The following is a 20406-nucleotide window of genomic DNA, read 5'->3' on the forward strand; positions in this document are numbered from 1 at the left end:
AGAGAAGGAAATGGCAACCCACTCCAGTATTCTTGCCTAGAGAATCCCGTGGACAGAGGAGCCTGCTGGGCTGCTGTCCATAGGGTCATACAGTCGGACATGACTGAAGCGACTTAGCATGCATACATGCATTGGAGAAGGAAATGGCAACCCACTCGAGTATTCTTGCCTGGAGAATCCCAGGGACGGAGGAGCCTGGTCATAGACGGAGGAGTCTATGGGGTCACACAGAATCAGACACAACTGAAGCGACTTAGCAGCAGCAGCAGCAGCAAAGCCCTCCAAGTCCATCCATGTTGCTGCAGATAGCAAAATTTCACTGTTTGATGACTGAATAGTGTCCCATTCTGTATGCATGTATGTCGCCTTCTTCCATTCAGCTGTTGATGAACACTTGGGTCACTTCCGTATCTTGGCAATTGTAAATAATATTGCTCCGAACATTGAGGTGTGTGTATCCTTTCAAATTTAGTGTTTGGGGCTTTTTGAATATATATCCAGGAGTGGGATTGCTGAGTCCTGTGACAAAGTTCTAGTTTTAGCTTTTTTTTTTTTTTACCCCAATGAATGGCATGTGGGATCTTAGTTCCCCAACCAGTCACTGAACCCAGAGACCTAACCACTGGACTGCCAAGCAATTCCTCTAGTTTTACAGTTTCGAGAAACCTCCATACTATTTTCCACAGTAGCTGCAAAGAGAGACTTTATCTTGTTCACAGATGTTGCCAGTGCCTGAGAGTATATTTGGCACATAGTAAATGCTCCATGGGGCTTCCTCAGTGGCTCAGACGGTAAAGAATCTGCCTGCAATGCGGGAGACCTGGGTTTGATCCCTGGGTTAGGAATATCCCCTGGAGGAGCATATGGCAACCCACTCCAGTATTCCTGCCTGGAGAATCCCCACGGACAGAGGAGTCTGGCGGGCTACAGTCCATGAGGTCACAGAGTTGGACACAACTCAGGGACTAACCACAGCACAGCACAAATGCTCCATGCTCATCTGTTGAACGCATAACATCTGTGTCCTGAGAATGGCCAGCACAGTGCCTGGCCCACAAAGCAGCCTCGGCCAATACTTGTTGATTGAATGAAAGCCCCATGCCCTCCTCCACTTAAATCCTCCCTGATCTTCAGGAGCGGGCTCCAACCACCAGATGACCCTGAGGTTGTCAGGGCCTCTCCTGGGCCCCCAGAGCACCTAGTCATATCACCCTGAAACCTCCCTAGTCCAGCACCAGATCTGGGGGTTTGGTTCCATGAAGACCCTGGCACCCCATCCCCACCTCACTCATTCTGAATCAGCGCAAGTTTCTAGTCATACTTTATTTTCCTCTTTTTGTTTTGTTTTTTTTAGTTTTTATTAAATAAAAGGAGCAGAGCGGGAAGCCTGTGGTCTCTCGGGCTGTGGGAGAGCCACAGGCCCTCCTGCCTCCGTTCAAGGTGCACTGCATGGTAGGCTTGAGGTGTAAGCTGGGCGGGGAGGGCAACTGGGAGTGCTGGGAGAGGTCAGAGGTCAGGACCCATGACCGCCTCCAGCCCTCCCAGGAAGACTCAGTGGGCAGGCAGGGAGGCTCCTGGACCCCGACTGGGGCTCATCCTGAGGGCTGGCGGGGGCCAAGGCTTGAGCTCCAAGCCACAGGGCGGGAGCCCAGACCCAGCCCAGTTCCTTCCCACCCCAGTGTCCAGTCATTGGGGGTGTGCAGGCGGTGGGGCGGGGTGGCCGGGCCCCTCACTCATGGACGTCCCAGATCTCAGACAGCAGAGGCGGCAGCTTCTTGTCCTGGAGCCGCAGGGCGAAGACCTGCTCCGAGTGCACGGAGCTGAGTGTGCGCAGGCTCACAAGCTTCATCAGCATGCGGGGGAAGCGCAGCTGGTCCTGCAAGGGGACAGGAAGGGGTGGGCGCGGGGTGGCCCACCCGACAACCAGGAGGGCCCTCCCACCCCAGAGAGGCAGTGTGGGGCCCCTAGGCGTGGAGTTGGCCTGACTCCTTGATGAGGGCACAGGGGCCTCGAGGACAGGCTTCTGAGAGGACACTGATCAGAACCCAGCTGCTGGAGGGAGCCAGGGATGTAGGAAGCCAACCCTATATGGGTCTAGACTTCCTCAGGAGGGTCTGAGCTCTGGTACCTGTGGCCTCTTGATGCGGGTGTAAGACAACAGCGCGTCCACGTAGGGCTGCTGCAGGGCCTCAACCCGGCTGGGCTCCTGCACATTGGGCCGGTCGGCTGAGAAGATGTTGATGGCGATGAGCAGGGCGTACTCAGCGTCGTCCAGGCCCAGACGCCTCATGGCCCGCGAGAACTCAAAGATGGGGTTGATGAATTCCACCTGCAGGCCTGCGGAGGCAGGAGACCGGCTCTGATGAACACTCTGATCCTAAAACTGTCCCCCATACCCGGCCACTGGTATTGCCCACCGTTGGCAGAGCGAGGGAAACAGCAGCAGGTAGAGAGTGCCGGCCACCCTGTAACCCCTCTGCCCATCAAAGGCTTGGCACATCGTGGGCATGCCATATGTCTCGCCTGAATGAAGCAATGAGTAATGAGCGTGAACATTTATTCAGAAGTTTCTACCAACCCGTCACCTGTTTCGCTTCCTTCCTGGCCTTCCTGGTACCTCTCCTCTGGAAAAGGAAAGATGTTTAATCCCAGGTCACCTTACATCGCCCCCTGAGGTGGCATCCCCTGCTCTCGCAGTGAAGCGGAACTCATTTTCAGGTGTGACTCATTCATTCATCAAACTTGACTGAGCACCCACTGCACATCAGGTCCCGGGCAGAGACATTTGTAAGACAAAGCCCCCTGCTCTTGTGGCACTTGCATTTGGGGCTTGAAGGGACAGATAAGTCTGTAAGTACGCCATCCACCCTGTGAGATGATTCTAGTTCTATGGATCGAGAATGCAGGGAGGGTAACGGAGAGAATCACGTCCACATCTTAGACATGAGAGTCGCCACAAGGTGCGTGTTGGAAGGCCTCCCTAGCTGCAGCGTGTCCAGCTCGACAGAGGGGAGGGAGTTACCAGGATGTGCAAGTGTTCCAGGGAGGGCGCTACCAGTCTGTTTTGCCTGGGACTAGGCTTCCTAGGCCCTGGGACGTTGAGTATTAAAGCTCAGGAGCCTTGCCTCGTGGCAGAGTGGCTAAGAATCAGCATGCCAATGCAGGGGACACAGGTTTGATCCCTGGTCCAGGAAGACAGCACATGCTGCAGGGCAACTAAACCCATGCACTGCAACTACTGAGCCCACCTGCCTACAGCCCATCACACACACGAGAACCCTGCGCAAGGCACCTAGAGAAAGCCCACGCAGAGCAACGAAGGCCCAGTGCAGCTAAAAACAAATAAGTTAATTTTAAAAAGTAAGAAAAGCTTGGAAGGTCCCACGCAAACCAGGACAAGATGGTCAACCTAGTTCTGGAAAGGGGGACCAGCAAACACAGAAGCTGTGAGGCGACAGCACGTTTGGTGGGTCAAATAACAGGGAAGCCAACATGGCTAGAGGAGGGTGGGGGGTGGAGATGAGGGCGGGGAAGGATGAGGCCACGCCCTGAAGGGCCTGTGGGCCCGGTGAGGGCTCTGGCTTTTCTCCCAGTGTGATGGGAGCCACGGATGGTGCTGAGCACAGGACGGACGTGAGCTAACATGGTTGTTAACTGGATCCTTCTGATGACTGTGAACAAACACACCAGGCTGGGGTGGAGGTAGAAGCCCAGCAAGGGGCCCTGCGATGTTCCCGGAAGGGCCAGCTAAGGCCTGGACTGTGGCAATGGCAGAGGATGGGGCGGCGGGGAACCAACCTCCGCTCCAGCTGCATCTCACTGTGCTGCAGTTGCCCGAACCTCCCTGCGGTTCCTTAAAACCACCCGCTCTTCCCCACCCCAGGACCTCTGCACATGCTGAGACCCCTGCCAGAAACACTCTCCCAACCCTCAGTGCTCCCCTGCCGAGCTTATACTCAAAGGGTTACTGGGACTGCCCCGGGTGTTGGGAGAGCCAGGAAAGATGGGGTGAGGAGCAGATGTCCAGGAGTACAGAGAAGTGCCCCATGGAGAGGTGACAGGAGAAAGCAGGACTCGCTGAGAATGCCCAGAGGCGGAGAGAGTGAGGCCCTGCACTTGTATTCCCTGGTAACTAACGCTACTCCCCACCTCCCTTTTCTTCTGGTCCCACTGAGCCACACTATCTCCAGAAGCCCATCGCCTCGGTTAAATCCCCAGGGAGGTGCTCTTAGAGTATAGGGGCCAGGGCTGCCCTGTACAGTTGGGGAGGTTGCGCATTTCCCAATGGACTGAGATCTAGCCTCCGTCACATGATACCAGGGCTGGGGAGCAGAGTGTCTTTCCTTAATTCCTACCAAGATGCCCTATGCGACAGCACACAACCCTCTGTCGCATCCTGCACATGCCCGCCCTGTGCAGAGTCAGGGCTCAGTAATCTCACTGTGCTCTTAGCTCTCACTGTGAGGTGGGTGGGCTCAGCCCTCACCCTAGTTGGGAGGTGAAGAGATGGAAGCTCAGACAGGGATGTGAGGCCCTGGGTCTCCTGGCCAGCAGGGACCCCACTGCCCAGCCTGCACTTGGCCGTACCCGCGCGGTGGAAGTCGTCCTTGCTGTAGGTGAAGTCCTTTAGGAAGGTGATGCACTCGGTCTCGTGGTTGTAGCGTCTGGCCGTCTCCAGCAGCATGATCTGAGGGCAGCGGAGGGAAGAGGGGTGGGCAGGGGCTGGAGGAGCCCTGTGACTCCTCAGCCACTGTCCTTCCTCTGCTGGCCTGAATGGGAGGACCCAATCTTGCTAGGATCATTCCCTGCCTGTCCCCACCCCACCCCATTATCTCTCAGCCACAGGGCCTGCAGCCAGCACGCTGGATACTCCAAGTTCTCTCCCTTCCCCAGGTTCGGCACCCCCAGCCTTCACCACTCAGGACACTCTCCCCAGGTGCTTATGAGGCACAGGGCAGAGCTTTCAGACTGTTCTGTTCACAACCACACCACTAGCACTTGGAATAGGGCCTGGCATACATTAGACACTCAGCACTTACTCATTACCATGGTTTTGGTTCAAACATCAACTCCCTGAACAAGCCTTGTCAGCATGCTCCCTGAAGTGTGGCCCTCCAGCGCAACCCTCAATTATTCTCCATCTCAGGTCCTGTTTTCTTTCTCTCCTCACCTCACAGGAGGCTCTGATGACTTATTTATCATTTGACGTTCTCCTGGAGACTACCACCCCCACCGGGGCAAGGCCTAGAGTCTCCTTTGTCCCTGCGCTCCCAACATCTCTCCCGGGGATTATCTCGGGACTTCCTCGAGGGCAGGATGGAACAGCCTCCCTGAGGCTGGGCAGGCTGGCCGTTACCTCGATGGTAGAGGCCTTCAGGAGGGCAATCTGGTCTTCACGACCCAGCTGCAGGAAGCCAGGCACCTGCTTGGCGAAGTCCACGATCTCCTGCACGGAGATGATGGCCAGCTCCGTGAAGTGGGCGAAACGCTGCTGGCGAGCATCACGGGACTGCGGGTCTGCACCCAAGGGCCAGGGCTGGGGACACGGGTGGGGGCGGGCAGGTTACTATCAGGACATCTCCCGTGAGCCCAAGGCTACCCTGTCTCAAAGCGCCTGTTCTCTGGAGCCTCATTCTCTCCCTGTGCCCTGTCGCTCGACTGTGGCCCTGTCGACTTGAGCACGCTGGGTGCATCATCCCTCGAGGCTGCGGAAGGGGCCGTACCGTGACTTTGGGCTGGTCAGAGAAGGAGCGTTTATTGCACTGCAGCTGGGCCGCCACCAACTGCTGGATCATTAGTTCCTGAGCAGCTGTTAACTGGACACCTTCACCTTCTCCGGAGCCCTGGCCACCCACGTCGGACCCTCCAGGGGAGGCCCCAGGCCCAGAGGCTGGGCTGCTGCTGCTGCTGACTCCTGGCCCCGTGGGTGACGACTGCTGCTGCTGCTGCTGCTTCCGAATCTTCTTCTTCCGGATCTGTTCTTTGGAGAGGACGCCTGGTGGGGAGACACAGGCCTCAGCAGAGGCCCCAGGGCTGGGCAGGGGCGGCCTGGCCCTGCTCCCTCCCCAGGACTCACACTGCTCCCGCATCCCTGCCTCCTTGCATTTCCGCAGCCGGCACTGCTGGCACTTGCGCCGCATGAAGGCGTCCATTTGGCAGGTGCCACCGCCCCGGCAGGCGTAGCGCCCGGCCCCGCCTCGGATCACACTTCGGCGGAAGAAGCCCTTGCAGCCTTCACAGCTGAGCACGTTGTAGTGGAAGCCGGAGGCTGTGTCCCCGCACACTTGGCACAGCTCGTCGCCCAGCATCTTTGGAGCTGGGCCTTTCTTTCGCTTGCGCTCCGGCTCCTCTGCTGCGTCCAGGATGACTGGCGTGGGTGGACAGAAGCCATGAGACAGAGCCACAGGGATAAACAGCAGCCAGAGGGACAGGTCCATGAGAGATCAGAGGCAATGAATCAAGAGTGTGGTGGGGGACCCACGGAGAGGGTGATTCGGAGGGAAAGATGTGTGTCAGTGAATCCCAAAGAATGGGTCAAAATAAGAGATACCAAGAACTAACAGAAGAAAAAAAGTCAGCAAGACGCTGGAGCTGGCCATCCCCATATCTGATCTTTCTCTCCTCCTAGACTCCTCCATACCAACTCCCAACCCATGTCCCTGGACCCTGTCTCACCCACAACAGAGGCTGAGTCGGCCCCATCACTGCTTGGGACATCAGGATCCGCCCCTCCAGGGCATGGTTCAGGACCATCCTCTTTTCCCCCAGGTGAAGAAGAGGGGGTGCTGGGGCCATTTCCTGGGAGAGGGAGACACGGTGAGTTTCAGCTGACAATAACCTGATGGGAGAATAGCTGTGTTGGGGGAGGGGGGGTCACTCACCAGGCAAGGGGGTGTCCACGGAATTCGTGGTGGGGGTGGACATGGTGGGGTCACGGAGCAGCCTGCAGGACACAGAGGGGCAGAGAGCCTTGTGGGGCCAGTGAGGGTCATAGTAGGCCAGCCACAGGTCTTAATGAGGGAACCTCTCTTTCCTCCTTCTCTCACACTCTTAGTCTCTGCCAGCCTACAGACCCTCCCATCCAATTCTAATAGCGCCAGCCCCCTTTCTGCTCCAGGACAGCCTTCGGCTGGGTCTCAAGCCCCGCCCTTCCCTAGTGTCAGCCCCTCTCTTTTAGGCTCCATCCATTCCAGACCTCGCCCACAGGATTTTTCCAGACACTATCCCTTCGGCTTCGAGGGCTCCGCCCTCACTTCCTCTTTCCCCTACAGCTTCACCCCACCTCCGCCGAGGAAGCACCCCCATCTCTCCTTCGGACCCCAGCTCCGTCCATAATGCTCCGCCCACATCATTTCCTTCTAGACCCCGCCCCATCTGCGCCCATCACGACCCCCCACCTCCTCCCATCATGCTCCGTCCACATCTTTTCCTTCTAAGCCCCGCCCCACCTGCGCCCATCAAGGCCCCCCGCCCTCCTCCCATCATGCTCCGCCCTCACACCTCTCTCCAGGTCCCGCCCCTCTCCGAACAGCAGTGGGGGGCGGGGCTCATGGCTGCGCGCGAGGGTCTCGTGGGCGGCTTCTCTTGGGAGGGGTCCCCTACTCCCGTTGCCTTGGAAACAGCCGGGGGGAGGCGGCGCGAACTAGGAGGGGAGAAGGTGGAAGGAGAGAAGGGGGCTGAGCCAAGCAGCGCGGGGAACGCCGGGAAGCCCCAGGCCCAGGGCTCCTCCCGGGTCGCCCCACACTTGAGTGCACCTGCTTCCGTCCCCTTGCTCTGCCTTCTCTTCCTTCTCCGTAGCCCCTGGCACGCCGCCGCGACTCAGTTCCCCTCAAAAGTAACTTCGCCACTTCTTCCGGCAACCCCACCGTGCGTCACTTCCGGGAGCGGGCGGGTAGTCGGGGTGACGAAGTTCCGGTTCGTCCGGGGAGAGCCTAATGGGCTGCCCCGCGTGGAAGTCGTGGACCCACCGGAAGTTTGCGTATCCGGGTAACTAGGATGAGAGCGGGCGGAAGAGTTCCTGACCCATTCAGTCAAATATTGGGCAGCAGGGCGGCGTGAAAGTCAAAGTAGCTCAGTCGTGTCCCCACTCTTAGCGACCCCATGGACTGCAGCTCACCAGGCTCTTCTGTCCATTGCAATTCTCCAGGCCAGAATACTCGATACCCGTTTTCTTCTCCAGGGGATCGTCCCAGCCCAGGGATTGAACCCAGGTCTCATGCGTTGCAGCCGGATTCTTTACCGTCTGAGCCACCAGGGCGGCGTGGTGAGTCCCAAATCTTCCCGCCCCGCCCTGAGTGGCCTTAAACTCTGCCTTGTACATCTCTCGCTCGAGGGCCAAAGGTTTACTCGGCATCACCTCCCCAGCTGCCCCTCCTTTTGGCACACGGCTGATCAAAAGCATGTTTGTCTTTTTTAAGTTGTGTTAAGTTTTCTGATTTTGGAGGAGAGCTGCTTCAGTTCAGTTCAGTTCAGTCCAGTCGCTCAGTCGTGTCCGACTCTCTGTGACCCCGTGAATCACAGTACCAGGCCTCCCTATCCATCACCAACTCCCGGAGTTCACTCAAACTCATGTCCATAGAGTCGGTGATGCCATCCAGTCATCTCATTCTCTGTCGTCCCCTTCTCCTCCCGCCCCCAACCTTTCCCAGCATCAGAGCCTTTTCCAGTGAGGCAACTCGTCGCATGAGGTGGCCAAAGTATTGCAGTTTCAGCTTTAGCATCAGTCCTTCCAATGAACACCCGGTTTCAAATAAGTGAAATTTCCAACCTAGACCTAGTAAAACCATATTTTAAAAATAATTTGGTGGGACTTCTCCGGTGGTCCAGTGGCTAGGATTCCAGGCTTCTAGTTCAGGGGGCCTGGGTTCGATCCCTTCTAGGGGAACCTGCTCCCACACGCCACTAAGGCACAGTGCAGCCAAATAAATATATTGAAAATAAATCCAACTTGCAATGCAGGGAATGAGGGTCCCATCCCTGGTCAGGGAACTAGGATCCCAGTGGGGGGAGGAGGGCAGGAGCAACTAAGCCCACGTGTTCCAGAGCCTTCCTGCCACCACAGAGCCCACGCCTGACCAAAAGATCCAGCATGATGTAGTGAAGATCTGAACTGAGACCCAATGCAGTGAAATAAATACTTTTTTTTTTTTTTTTTAGAAAGAGACCTGGTACAAGATGATTCAGCTTTGGATTTCCCTGGTGGCACAGTGGATAACAGTCTGCCTGCCAGTGCAGGGCACACTGGTTCTATCCCTGGTCTGGGAAGATTCTATGCAGAGAACCAACTAAGCTCATGGGCAACAACTACTGATGCCAGCACACCACATCAAGTGTAGCCTCTGCTTGTGGAAACTAGAGAAAGCCCATCCTAAGCAACAATGACCCAGCACAGCCAAAAATAAATAAATAAAATGATTTGACCTTTATTAACGGTAAAAATTGCTTAGTCATGTCTGACTCTGTGATCCCATGGACTATACAGTCCATGGAATTCTCCAGGTCAGAATACTGGAGTGGGTAGCCTTTCCCCTCTCCAGGGAATCTTCCCAATCCAGGGATCGAACCCAGGTCTCCCGCATTGCAGGCAGATTCTTTACCAGGTGAGCCACAAGGGCAGCCCTTATTAACTAGCATGATGCATCTTACAAGCGAAGAAACAAAAGACAGATGAGATGCCAGAGCCACGGTGTTCCACAAGCAATCACAAAAGAATATGGGTGGACAGGGCTAAGGAAGCCATTTGAGCAGCTGGGGGCAGCACCCTCTGAGAGTGAGCCCGGACCCATGGGTGCTTCAAGACCTGAGCCAAGGGTAGCCGCTCCGAGGGCTGGTATCTGAGAAGCCTGGAGATCAGGTCCCGAGCCCCCAAAGATATTGATGCAGGAAATCTTATGTCTACCTGATGAGGCCAGAGAAGAAAGAGAAGTATGGTTAGTTTCCTTGGTCCATTCAAGGCACTGGCTGGGATGATAGACCACCTTTGTGTATGCCCCAGGCTCCCAGCCACCCCTCACCCCCAGCTCCCGCATGAATGCCCAGAGTTTGGCCATCCCACCTGGAGGATGCGTCTGTAGGTCTCATTATGGAAGGCGCTCTCAAAGGGCGGATTTCCCACCAGCAGCTCGTCACAGAGCACCCCTAGGCACCATAGATCTACCTTCTCATTGTATGTTCTCCCCTCAATCATTTCTGGGGGCAAGTAGTCCAGCGTCCCACACATGGTCTTTCTCCGAGAGAAAGTAACATTAAGTGGAGGCTCGGTAGAAGGGACACCCTACTTCCCCAGCATCTAGTCCTGGGCAATCCCCTCTCAAGCACAGGAACTTGGAAACACCAAGTTTTCATATGAATTAAGGTTCAGAGAAGGCAAGTCCTGGGACCAACAATTCCATATTCTGAGATTCTTCCTACATTATTTAGCTCATGATCCAGTAAGTTTTGGAACAAATTGATGGTCCACCAAGAGGGACCAAGTAAATTAATTATGGTTTATTAATAGAGTAAAAAATTCCTGGAATTATGGCACAATCATTCTTAATGTACTTACATGGAAATTTATTGGTAAAATTTTATGTAAACATTAAAAAATAGAAGATATAGTTGAACCATATTCTTTCAGTCTGCAATACTTATTAACATATGCATTTCAAAAGGCAGCATTGAAATACAAACCCAGGTTTGTAGCTGGGTCTTACATGTGAAATGAATTAAATTGGATCAGTCTTAACTGGCACCCAGGGTGCCCACCGCCTGTCCTACCTTAGAGAGGGCGTGTGCACAGACCAGCCAAAGTCTGCCATCTTCACCTCACCCATGAGCCTCAGCAGCAGGTTCTCTGGCTTAATATCCCTGTGAATCACCTTCTTTTCATGGCAGTAGGTCAGAGCATCTGCCAACTCCTCCATTACCTGTGTAAGCAAAGAAAAAGCAGTCTGGAAATGAAGCGGGCCGTGGGATGATGACGGCTGTCATTCCCACCCAGAGCCCTCCAAAAATGCCTGGCTTTCTAAGTCAGTTTCATTCATTTACTCAGTGAACTCCCTTGCAGCCTTTCATGTTTCTTTCCGTAAGGTAATGCAGTTACATTCTGTTGCTTACAACCAAAGAATGCAAACTTATACACACTACTTATTAATATCCCGGGGGTAATTATTCAGTTCAGTTCAGTTCAGTCGCTCAGTCTTGTCCGACTCTTTGCGACCCCATGGACTGCAGCACGCCAGGCCTCCCTGTCCATCGCCAACTCCCGGAGCTTACTCAAATTGAGTTAGTGATGCCATAGGGTATCCAAATGTAAAATTGTAGGATATGAGTCACTATGTAAAACTGATAGAAAAAAATCAATTCAGGACTTCCCTGGTGGTCCAGTAGTAAAGAATCCACCTGCCAATGCAGGGGACACAGGTTCGAGTCCTCATCTGGGAAGATTCCACATGCTACAGAGCAACTAAGCCAGTGCGCCACAACTGCTGAGCCTACATGCCCTAGAGCCCATGCTTCACAAGAGAAGCCACTGCAATGAGAAGCCGGTGCAAGTAAAGTCCCACATGGCAACAAAGACCCTGCACAGCCATAAATCAATTCATTAATTCATAAAAGTTTTTTTTTTAAAAAAGAAGCAATCTGAACCCTCATGAAAGCCATAAGCAGTGACCCCCATCAGCCCACAGGAAACTCATGAACCCTAGCCCTGAGCCTCCTCTGCCTCACCGTGGCTGTACGCTGTTCATCAAACGTGTGGCTCTTTTGTAGCTCCTTGTAGAGCTCACCCCTTGGAGCATATTCTAGAATCAGGTAGACCTGGCGTGCATCATGGAAGTAGTTGTTCAGGCAAAGGATATTGTGGTGTCTGGTGACAAAAGGAGGAAGGGTCAAGACTCCTCCCAGAGGCCCAATTCATGATGATATTACACGTGACTGGTCACACAAAGGGGGCAAACTGTGCTGGGGCCAGGAGAGTAACAGCTCCAGCTGGAAGTCTGTGAGGGGGAAAAACGCACGGGAATCTCATTCATACAGAGACTGTCCTTACTGTAGGTGCGCCTGGATTTCATTCCCTGCGCAACTGGTATTCCCGTCCTTCCTTCTCTATCTGGGACTTGAAGAGGACTTTCAGGGCCACAATGAAATGGTTTTTCTTGAGGCGAGCCAGGTACACATTCCCAAATTTTCCCTTGCCGAGAGGACACCCGATTTCAAAATCATCGATTGTGAAACGCTGCCTGAGAGGAGAGAAAGAAAAGAGCCTCAATTTAGGAGGTGGGTGGAGAGTTGGGGACCCTTCACTCTCGCCTTTTTCTTTCACTTTTCCCTCCCCGGACCCCTGTTCCTACTCAAGGGCCCAGACAGGGTGTCTGGTCAACAACTGTCAGTCCCGTGAGGCAACACTTGACACGTGCAGCTTGCTCTTCATCTCCGGGTCCCTTCCTCTTCCAGATTCAAAACAAAGACACACGATAGGGGTGCTGGGCCCCGTTTGACCTGTTGCAGCTACTAAAAAAAAAGGAAAGAGGGGTCCATACTTTCTTCTGTGCACGCCCATCCCCAGCAGCTGACACCAGACCTTTCCTCTAAACCCTCTTTGTCTGGTCCTTTCACCTGCGGGCTGACCCCTGCTCGACTTCCTAGCAGCTTTTTGGTGGCTCATGACAAGAGAGGGTGGTGAGGAGGGCGCCTTCCTGAGCCTTGTGGAGCTGGGTATCCAGGCAGGAGAACACTTAGGATGAGCTTCTTCCAATCACGACCTGCTCCCACGCAGAGCGGTCCCAGAGGCTGAGCGGACACCACCTGGAGGTTCCATTGTAGCGTACGAGCACACTCTTTATATTAAGTGCTCCAGCCCCATTGGCTGAGTATCTTGACTTCCGTTGGTTGAAATATACTGAGGCTTAGGCAGTGCACCCAGTGGAAGGGGTAGGAATAAACGCTTCCGCCCGCCCAGTGACTTGGGGGCGGGACTGAGGGCCCTGGACCAATGAGAGGACAGAGCGCGGAGTCTGGAAGGCAGGGCCGAGACACAAAGACTGGAGTGGAGAGAGTGGGAGAAAGCCAGGGCCGTCTTGGAGATGCTGGGATGTGAACACGTTAGTCGCTTAGTCGTGCCCGACGCTTTGCGACCCCAAGGACTGTAGCCCGCCCGGCTTCTCTGTCCCTGGGATTCTCCAGGCAAGAATACTGGAGTGGATTTCCGTTCCCTTCGCCAGAGGATCTTCCCGACCCAGGGATCGAACCCTCATCTCCTTCATTACAGGCAGAGTCTTAACCGTTTGAGCTACAGGGAAGTCCTTGTGATGTGACTAGGCTGAATGAATGAACAAATATATAAATCCCTGAATGCCTAAAGGAACTCAGTGACGTAATGCAGATGTGACTGATTATAAATCAACCGCAGGAAGCTGCCGGGGTAGGTTGTGCTGTCAACAACCTGCACAGCCACATGCAGCCCATCCTGACCCAGCTTGAGCGTCCTGCCTACTCAGGCCTCTCTCCAGGAACATACGTGAGGGTCACCTCGGTGGAGCTCCCCGACATTTGTGCTTCTGTCCCCTAATATCCAGTGGCTTATGTCCTCTGCCCCAGTACACCTGCCTCCCCCAGCTCAGGAATGTCCAGGCCATTTGGCCTAGGAGCAAGGACCCACAGCTGCACTCGCTCTCTCCTCTCTCGTGTACTTATTACAATACTGCTGACCCTTGAACAAGAGGGGATGGGCACTTTAGGGGCGCTGACCTTCAGCACTATCAGAAATACACACAGTGTCACATGGTAGAACCAATTCTGACTCCCTGTTGGATCTGTTTCTTTGACTTTAACTTTTTCTTTTCCTTGCTTTTATTATTATAATCATACATAATGGCCTGCCTCAGGGAAACCTGCCCTCTCGGGACTATTAAAGTGCCTTTGTTGAACTCACAGAGACAGAATAGCCTACCTGTGAATGACTACACAAAAGGAGAAATTTTAACACATCCCCTCTTGTTTTGCAAGATAAATAGCTTTTCTACTTGACTTCCTCACCTCCTCTACTTCTGTTCTTTAGAGGAACCTGGCATCCAGACCCCAGATGAAGTGGTTATTAGACATCAATATACCTATCTGTCTAACAGAAGCAGAAGATATTAAGAAGAGGTGGCAAGAATACACAGAAGAATGTAAGGTCGCGGAAACGGGCGTCTCAAGCTGTAAGGAAATAACCCAGACACCAAGGGAAAGTAACAGGCTTTATTGGCAGTGCGCTCCCGGGCAGAACCCACTGACCGCAAGAATGGCCACGAGGGGTTCTGCCCCGAACAAAGGCAGGGTGCGATTTTTATGCCTTCGGGGCAGGAAGTGGCATCATATAACCTGGACAGGCCTGAAATAAGGTAAAGCTCGGGAATGCGAGATTGTGAGTGGTCAGCTAGACCGGGTTGGTCACTCTGGAGGTCAGGAAGGGGGGGGGTAGATCTCGTCAGAAATTCCTCAGCGGTTTGGCGGGACTTTTTCCCTCCGGCAGGGGATGGAGAAGGGAAGAAGGAGACAAGATAGCCACCGGGAAGGGGAAGCCAAGAAGGCCACCAGGGTCCGACCTTACAAAGAACTGTACAAAAAAGATCTTCATGACCAAGATAATCACGATGGCGTGATCACTCACCTAGAGAGAGCCAGACATCTTGGAATGTGAAGTCAAGTGGGCCTTAGAAAGCATCACTACGAACAAAGTTAGTGGAGGTGATGGAATTCCAGTTGAGCTATTTCAAATCCTGAAAGATGATGCTGTGAAAGTGCTGCACTCAATATGCCAGCAAATTTGGAAAACTCAGCAGTGGCCACAGGACTGGGAAAGGTCAGTTTTCATTCCAATCCCAAAGAAAGGCAATGCCAAAGAATGTTCAAACTACTGCACAATTGCACTCATCTCACATGCTAGCAAAGTAATGTTCAAAATTCTCCAAGCCAGGCTTCAACAGTATGTGAGCCGTGAACTTCCAGATGTTGAATCTGGGTTTACAAAAGGCAGAGGAACCAGAGATCAAATTGTCAACATTCGTTGGATCATTGAAAAAGCAAGAGAATTCCAGAAAAACATCTACTTCTGTTTTATTGATTACACCAAAGCCTTTGAGTGTGTGGATCACAACAAACTGGAAAATTCTTCAAGAGATGGGAATACCAGACCACCTGACCTGCCTCTTGAGAAACCTGTACGCAGGTCAAGAAGCAACAGTTAGAACTGGACATGGAACAACGGACTGTTTCCAAACAGGGAAAGGAGTATGTCACGGCTGTATATTGTCAACCTGCATGCTTAACTTATGTGCAGATTATATCATGGAAAATGCTGGGCTGGATGAAGCACAAGCTAGAATCAAGATTGCTGGGAGAAATATCAATAATCTCAGATGCGTAGATGACATCACCCTTATGGCAGAAAGTGAAGAGGAACTGAAGAGCCTCTTGATGAAAACGAAAGAGGAGAGTGAAATAGCTGGCTTAAAACTCAACATTCAAAAAATGAAGATCATGGCATCCAGTCCCATCAATTTGCGGCAAATAGATGGGGAAACAATGGAAACAGTGACAGACTTTATTTTCTTGGGCTCCAAAATCACTGCAGATGAAGACTGCAGCCATGAAATTAAAAGACACTTGCTCCTCGGAAGAAAAGCCATGACCAACCTAAAAAGCATATTAAAAAGCAGAGACATTCCTTTGCCAACAAAGGTTCATCTAGTCAAGGCTATGGTTTTTCCAGTGGTCATGTATGGATGTGAGAGTTGGACCATAAAGAAAGCTGAGCGCTGAAGAATTGATGCTTTTGAACTGTGGTACTGGAGAAGACTCTTTGAGAGTCCCTTGGACTGCAAGGAGATCCAACCACTCCATCCTAAAGGAAATCAGTCCTGAATATTCATTGGAAGGACTGATGCTGAAGCTGAAACTCCAATACTTTGGCCACCTGATGCGAAAAACTGACTCCCTGGAAAAGACTCTGATGCTGGGAAAGTTTGAAGGCAGGAGAAGGGTACGAAAGAGGATGAGATGGTTGGATGGCATCACCGACTCAATGGACATGAGTTTGAGCAAGCTCAGAAAATTGGTGATGGACAGGGAAGTCTGGCATGCTGCAGTCCATGGGGTTGCAAAGTGTTGGACACGACTGAGCCACTGAACTGAACTTGTCATTATGATTAAATGCGATAAAAAGTGGTGAATGTTGCCAGGCTCAAATGAGGAGCTCAGTATGTGTGCACGCTAAGTCTCTTCAGTCGTGTCTGACTATGTGCGATCCTATGGACTGCAGCCTACCAGGCTCCTCTCTCCATGGGATTTCCCAGGCAGGAATACTGGAGTGGGCTGCCATTTCCTTCTCCAGGGGATCTTCCAGACCCAGGGATCAAACTGGCACCTCTTAAGTATATCTGCATTAGCAGGCGGGTTCTTTCCCACTAGAGCCACCCAGGAAGACTCATTATCTGTGAGCTATGTTTATTCTGGTGAAATTGTTTTTAACTTTTCACTCTTAGAAAAGTGTCAGGGGCTGAAATGGTCTGAAGATGGACACAAATTTTAGGGCAAGTCACTCAGTCTCAGTTTGTAACCGTTCAGGACTGTGGGGGGACTTCCTGTGACAGACCCCTCCCCTATATTCTCTGCTGCAGATTCTGTCTGAAATACCCAGAGAATAGTATGTCATGTATATTTCCTGAGTTTTGCAGATGTTAAAAACCACCACCACATGTAAGAAACTAACTCCTTGATGATTGCAGCCTGTTAACAGACCAAGACTGATAACTGAGACTGTTAACTATCCGATTACCTGAATAGCAACCAAGCAGAGAGGTGTGCACAAACTGATCACACACCCTGGGACAGCCTTCCCTCACCTTGCCTTTAAAAACGCTTTGCTAAGGGGAGGGAGATAGCTTGGAAGTTTGGGATTGACATGTAATACTGCTATCTTTCGTTTATTTTTTAAGTTAGTAATTAACTTTTGGTTGCCCTGGGCCTTTGCTACTGCACACGGGCTTTCTCTAGTTGCGGTGAATACAGGCTTCTTATCATGGTGGCGTCTTCTGTTGCAGAGCACGGGCTCATGGCACACAGGCTTCCGTAGTTGCCGGACACGGGCTCAGTAGCTGAGGCTCTCGGGCTCCAGAGCACAGGCTCAGTAGTTGTGGCCCACAGGCTTAGCTGCTCCACGGCGTGTGGGATCTTCCGGTATCAGGGATCAAACCCATGTCTCTTTCATTGGCGGGTGGATTCTTTACCACTGAGCCATCAAGGAAACTCCTCTCCTGCTGTTTTGGAGCATCTGTCCACAGACGGACGATGAACTCTACTTGCTCATCCTGGAGCCCACCTATCTCCTGTCTCGTTAGGAGTATAATTCCTAGAGCTTGAAAAAAATTTAAACTAGAACTTAAAAAGAAACTGAGGTGTTGGGTAGGGAGAGGGAATCTTGACTGACAAAATAGGCCCACACCACCACCTTGTGACCATTTATGGAGTTACAGGCAAGTCCTTTCAGTTCAGTTCAGTCGCTCAGTCCGGTCAGACTCTTTGCGACCCCAAGGACAGCAGCACGCCAGGCTTCCCTGTCCATCACCAACTCCCGGAGCTCACTCAAACTCCTGTCTATCGAGTCGGTGATGCCGTCCAGCCATCTCATCCTTTGTCGTCCCCTTCTCCTCCTGCTTTCAGTCTTGCCCAGCATCAGAGCCCTTTCCAAGGAGTCAGTTCTTCCCATCAGGTGGCCAAAGTACTGGAGTTTCAGCTTCAGCTTCAGTCCTTCCAGTGACTATTCAGGACTGATTTCCTTTAAGATTGACTGGTTTGATCTCCGTGCATTCCAAGGGACTCTCAAGAGTTTTCTCAGTGCTATGCTAAGTCTCTTCAGTCGTGTCCGACTCTTTGTCACCCCTGGACTGTAGCCCACCAGGCTCCTCTGTCCATGCAGATTCCCTAGGCAGGAATACTGGAGTGGGTTTCCAGGCCCATCTCCAGGGGAATCTCCCCGGTCCCCTGGGATCGAAACCACGTCTCTTACATATCCTGGATTTTACCACCAGCGCCACCTAAGAATTGGGAATAGGAGATGCTGAATCTGGGTGGGGGGACCCCGAGGCAGCAAGACTGTGGATTCTAGCTGCTTGTTGTGAGAGTCATTGTAGAGAAAACTGGCCCTCCACTCTGCGGTGTCAGGGAAATCTCTCAGAGTAACCAGTGCTCAAAGTGGATCATCAAACACATTTATTGAGTCTTTGCAAGATGCTAGGTGCTGTCCTTGGTGCTGTGGATAGAGTGGCGAGGGAAATAGACCAAGATCCCTGCCCTTGCACTGAAGAGGCATGTGGCTTACTACTGATAACATTACTTATGTTGTGTTAATTGCAGTTAATGAAATGTTAGAAGATGTCAAATGCTGTGGGGACAAATTCCCTTGTGGTCCAGTGGTTAAGAATCTGCCTGCCAATGCAGGGGACGTGGATTCGATCCCTGGTTCGGGAAGACTCCACATGCCTCGGGGCAGCAAAGCACACATGCCACAACTACTGAAGCCTGCACGCATAGAGCCCGTGTTCCACAACAAGGGAAGCCACCCCAGTGCAATGAAGAGTAGCCCCTGCTAGGCCGTAACTAGAGAAAGCCATGCACAGCAATGAAAGACCCAGCGCAGCCAAAAATGAATACATAAACTTCAAGGAAAAGGTATATATTTAAAAAAAAAAAAAAGCTATGGGGGAAAAAGAGGTCTGGGTAAAAAAGATTGGAAATTCTGGGAGAGGATGGTTTCCATATTCAATAGGGTAGAGAGGGTAGGCATCACTAAGAAGGTGGAATTTAAGCAAAGATTTGAAGGAAGAGAGGGAGTAAGATTTTTCTGGAGGGAAAACACAAGGACAGAACAGCCCGTGAAAAGGCCCTGAGGCAGGAGCATGTCTAGGATGTTTGAGGAACAGCCGGGAGTGAGGGGGGAGTGAGAACAGACAATGCCAGGGCGGTTGTTCTTCAGTCACTCAGTCGTGTCCGACTCTTTGTGACCCCATGGGCTGGAGCACGCCGGGCTTCCCTGTCCTTCACTATCTCCTGGAGTTTGCTCAAACTCATGTCCATCGAGTTGATAATGCCGTCCAACCATCTCATCCTCTGTCTCCCTCTTCTCTTCCTGCCCTCAATCTCTCCCAGCATCAGGGTCTTTTCCAGTGAGTAGGCTTTTCACATCAGGTGGCCAGAGTATTGGAGTTTCAACTTTGGCATAAGTCCTTCCAATGAAGATTCGGGACTGAGTTCCTTTAGGACTGATTGGTTGGATCTCCTTGCAGTCCAAGGGACTCTCAAGAGTCTTCTCCAGCACCACAGTTCAAAAGTATCAATTGTGTGGCACTTAGCCTTCTTCATGGTCCAACTCTCACTTGACTACTGGAAAAACCATAGCTTTAACTATGTGGACCTTTGTTGGCAAAGTGATGTCTCTACTTTTGAACATGCTATCTAGGTTTATCATAGCTTTCCTTCCAAGAAGCGTGCGTCTTATAATTTCATGGCTGTAGTCACCAACTGCAGTGATGCTGGAGCCCAAGAAAAGAAAATCTATCACTGTTTCCACTTTTTCCTCTTGTATTTGCCATAAAGTGATGGGACTGGATGCCACGGTATTAATTTTTTGAATGTTGAGATTTAAGCCAGTGTTCTCACTCTTCTCTTTCGCTCTCATCAAGAGGCTCTCTAGTTCCTCTTTGCTTTCTGGCATTAGAGTGGTATCGTTTGCATGTCTGAGGTTGTTGTCAGGCAGGGACTAGTGGCAAATCATATGAGGTCTTTCAATTCAGGAATGCCATTGGTACCTCTGATTCTTAGATCCCACCTTTTTCCCCCCATTTCTCTCATCTCCTCCCGTGTCCTTCCTTCCTTAGACTGTATAGATTCTGTGGTCAACCACCATAATCAGGCCCTTGCACAAATGACATGATCTCCCTTCCTTTTTCTCCCTCAGTCATATTTGCCCAGCAAAACCCCAACCCTGGTTAAAATGAACCCCCTGCCTTCTCTGCACCTGCTCCCACCCAGCTGAACTGGGGAGGGAACACATTTCAGATGTATGGCTGCAAATACTCAGAACCAAGCTGCAAGGCTGCCACTAAGAAATAATTTTCTCATCTCTTCTCTCTAAACCTCCAGCCGTTCTCCCCGCTCTTCATTCTCACTTCTTCTTTTGCTGAAAAAAATAGAAGCAATTGGAGAGATACTTCCTTAGGCTGGCCCCAGGGACACTACCAGCTCACTTGCAGAGGTGCACTCCTGCCCCTCCCGTGAGCGTGTTTGGACAATCTGTAAGAGGCCAAGCGCTCCACTTCGGCACTGCACCTCCTCTCGTCTCCCTACTCAAACATTTCCCTCTTGCAGTGTTTCCTTCTCTCTCTTGCA

General features: G+C 52.1%; 1 protein-coding gene and 1 pseudogene across 2 annotated transcripts; both read right to left on the bottom strand.

Annotated features, from left to right (window-relative positions):
• Nucleotides 1-1305: 1305 nt before the first annotated feature.
• Nucleotides 1306-7909, bottom strand: NR1H2 (nuclear receptor subfamily 1 group H member 2). Of its 2 annotated transcripts, XM_088830052.1 has the most exons (10): nt 7755-7909; nt 7499-7642; nt 6882-6943; nt 6676-6798; nt 6077-6367; nt 5724-5995; nt 5357-5536; nt 4588-4687; nt 2129-2337; nt 1306-1876 (listed from the first exon to the last, which is right to left on the bottom strand). In XM_088830052.1, the coding sequence occupies exons 2-10, from the start codon at nt 7549-7551 to the stop codon at nt 1730-1732; spliced, it is 1437 nt and encodes a 478-aa protein (XP_088686178.1). In that variant the 5' UTR covers nt 7552-7642; nt 7755-7909; the 3' UTR covers nt 1306-1729. The 2 variants fall into 2 exon arrangements, with proteins under 2 accessions (XP_088686178.1, XP_088686177.1); XM_088830051.1 differs by lacking the exon at nt 7755-7909 and having other exon boundaries at nt 7501-7641.
• Nucleotides 7910-9700: 1791 nt separating this feature from the next.
• LOC129546332 (aurora kinase C-like) lies at nt 9701-12646 on the bottom strand (annotated as a pseudogene).
• Nucleotides 12647-20406: the final 7760 nt, after the last annotated feature.

Source organism: Moschus berezovskii, chromosome 22 (genome assembly GCF_049115385.1).
Source record: "Moschus berezovskii isolate FMDL1 chromosome 22, NW_MosBer_1.0, whole genome shotgun sequence".
Classification (NCBI taxonomy): Eukaryota; Metazoa; Chordata; class Mammalia; order Artiodactyla; family Moschidae; genus Moschus; species Moschus berezovskii.

Coding starts and splice junctions, on each gene's coding strand:
- NR1H2 (XM_088830052.1), bottom strand. CDS start 7,551: ATGAGCCCCGCCCCCCACTGCTGTTCGGAGAGGGGCGGGACCTGGAGA. Junction 6,944..7,498: donor GGCGGGACCTGGAGAGAGGT/GTGAGGGCGGAG, acceptor TGTGTCCTGCAG/GCTGCTCCGTGACCCCACCA. Junction 6,368..6,675: donor CGACTCAGCCTCTGTTGTGG/GTGAGACAGGGT, acceptor CACCCACGCCAG/TCATCCTGGACGCAGCAGAG.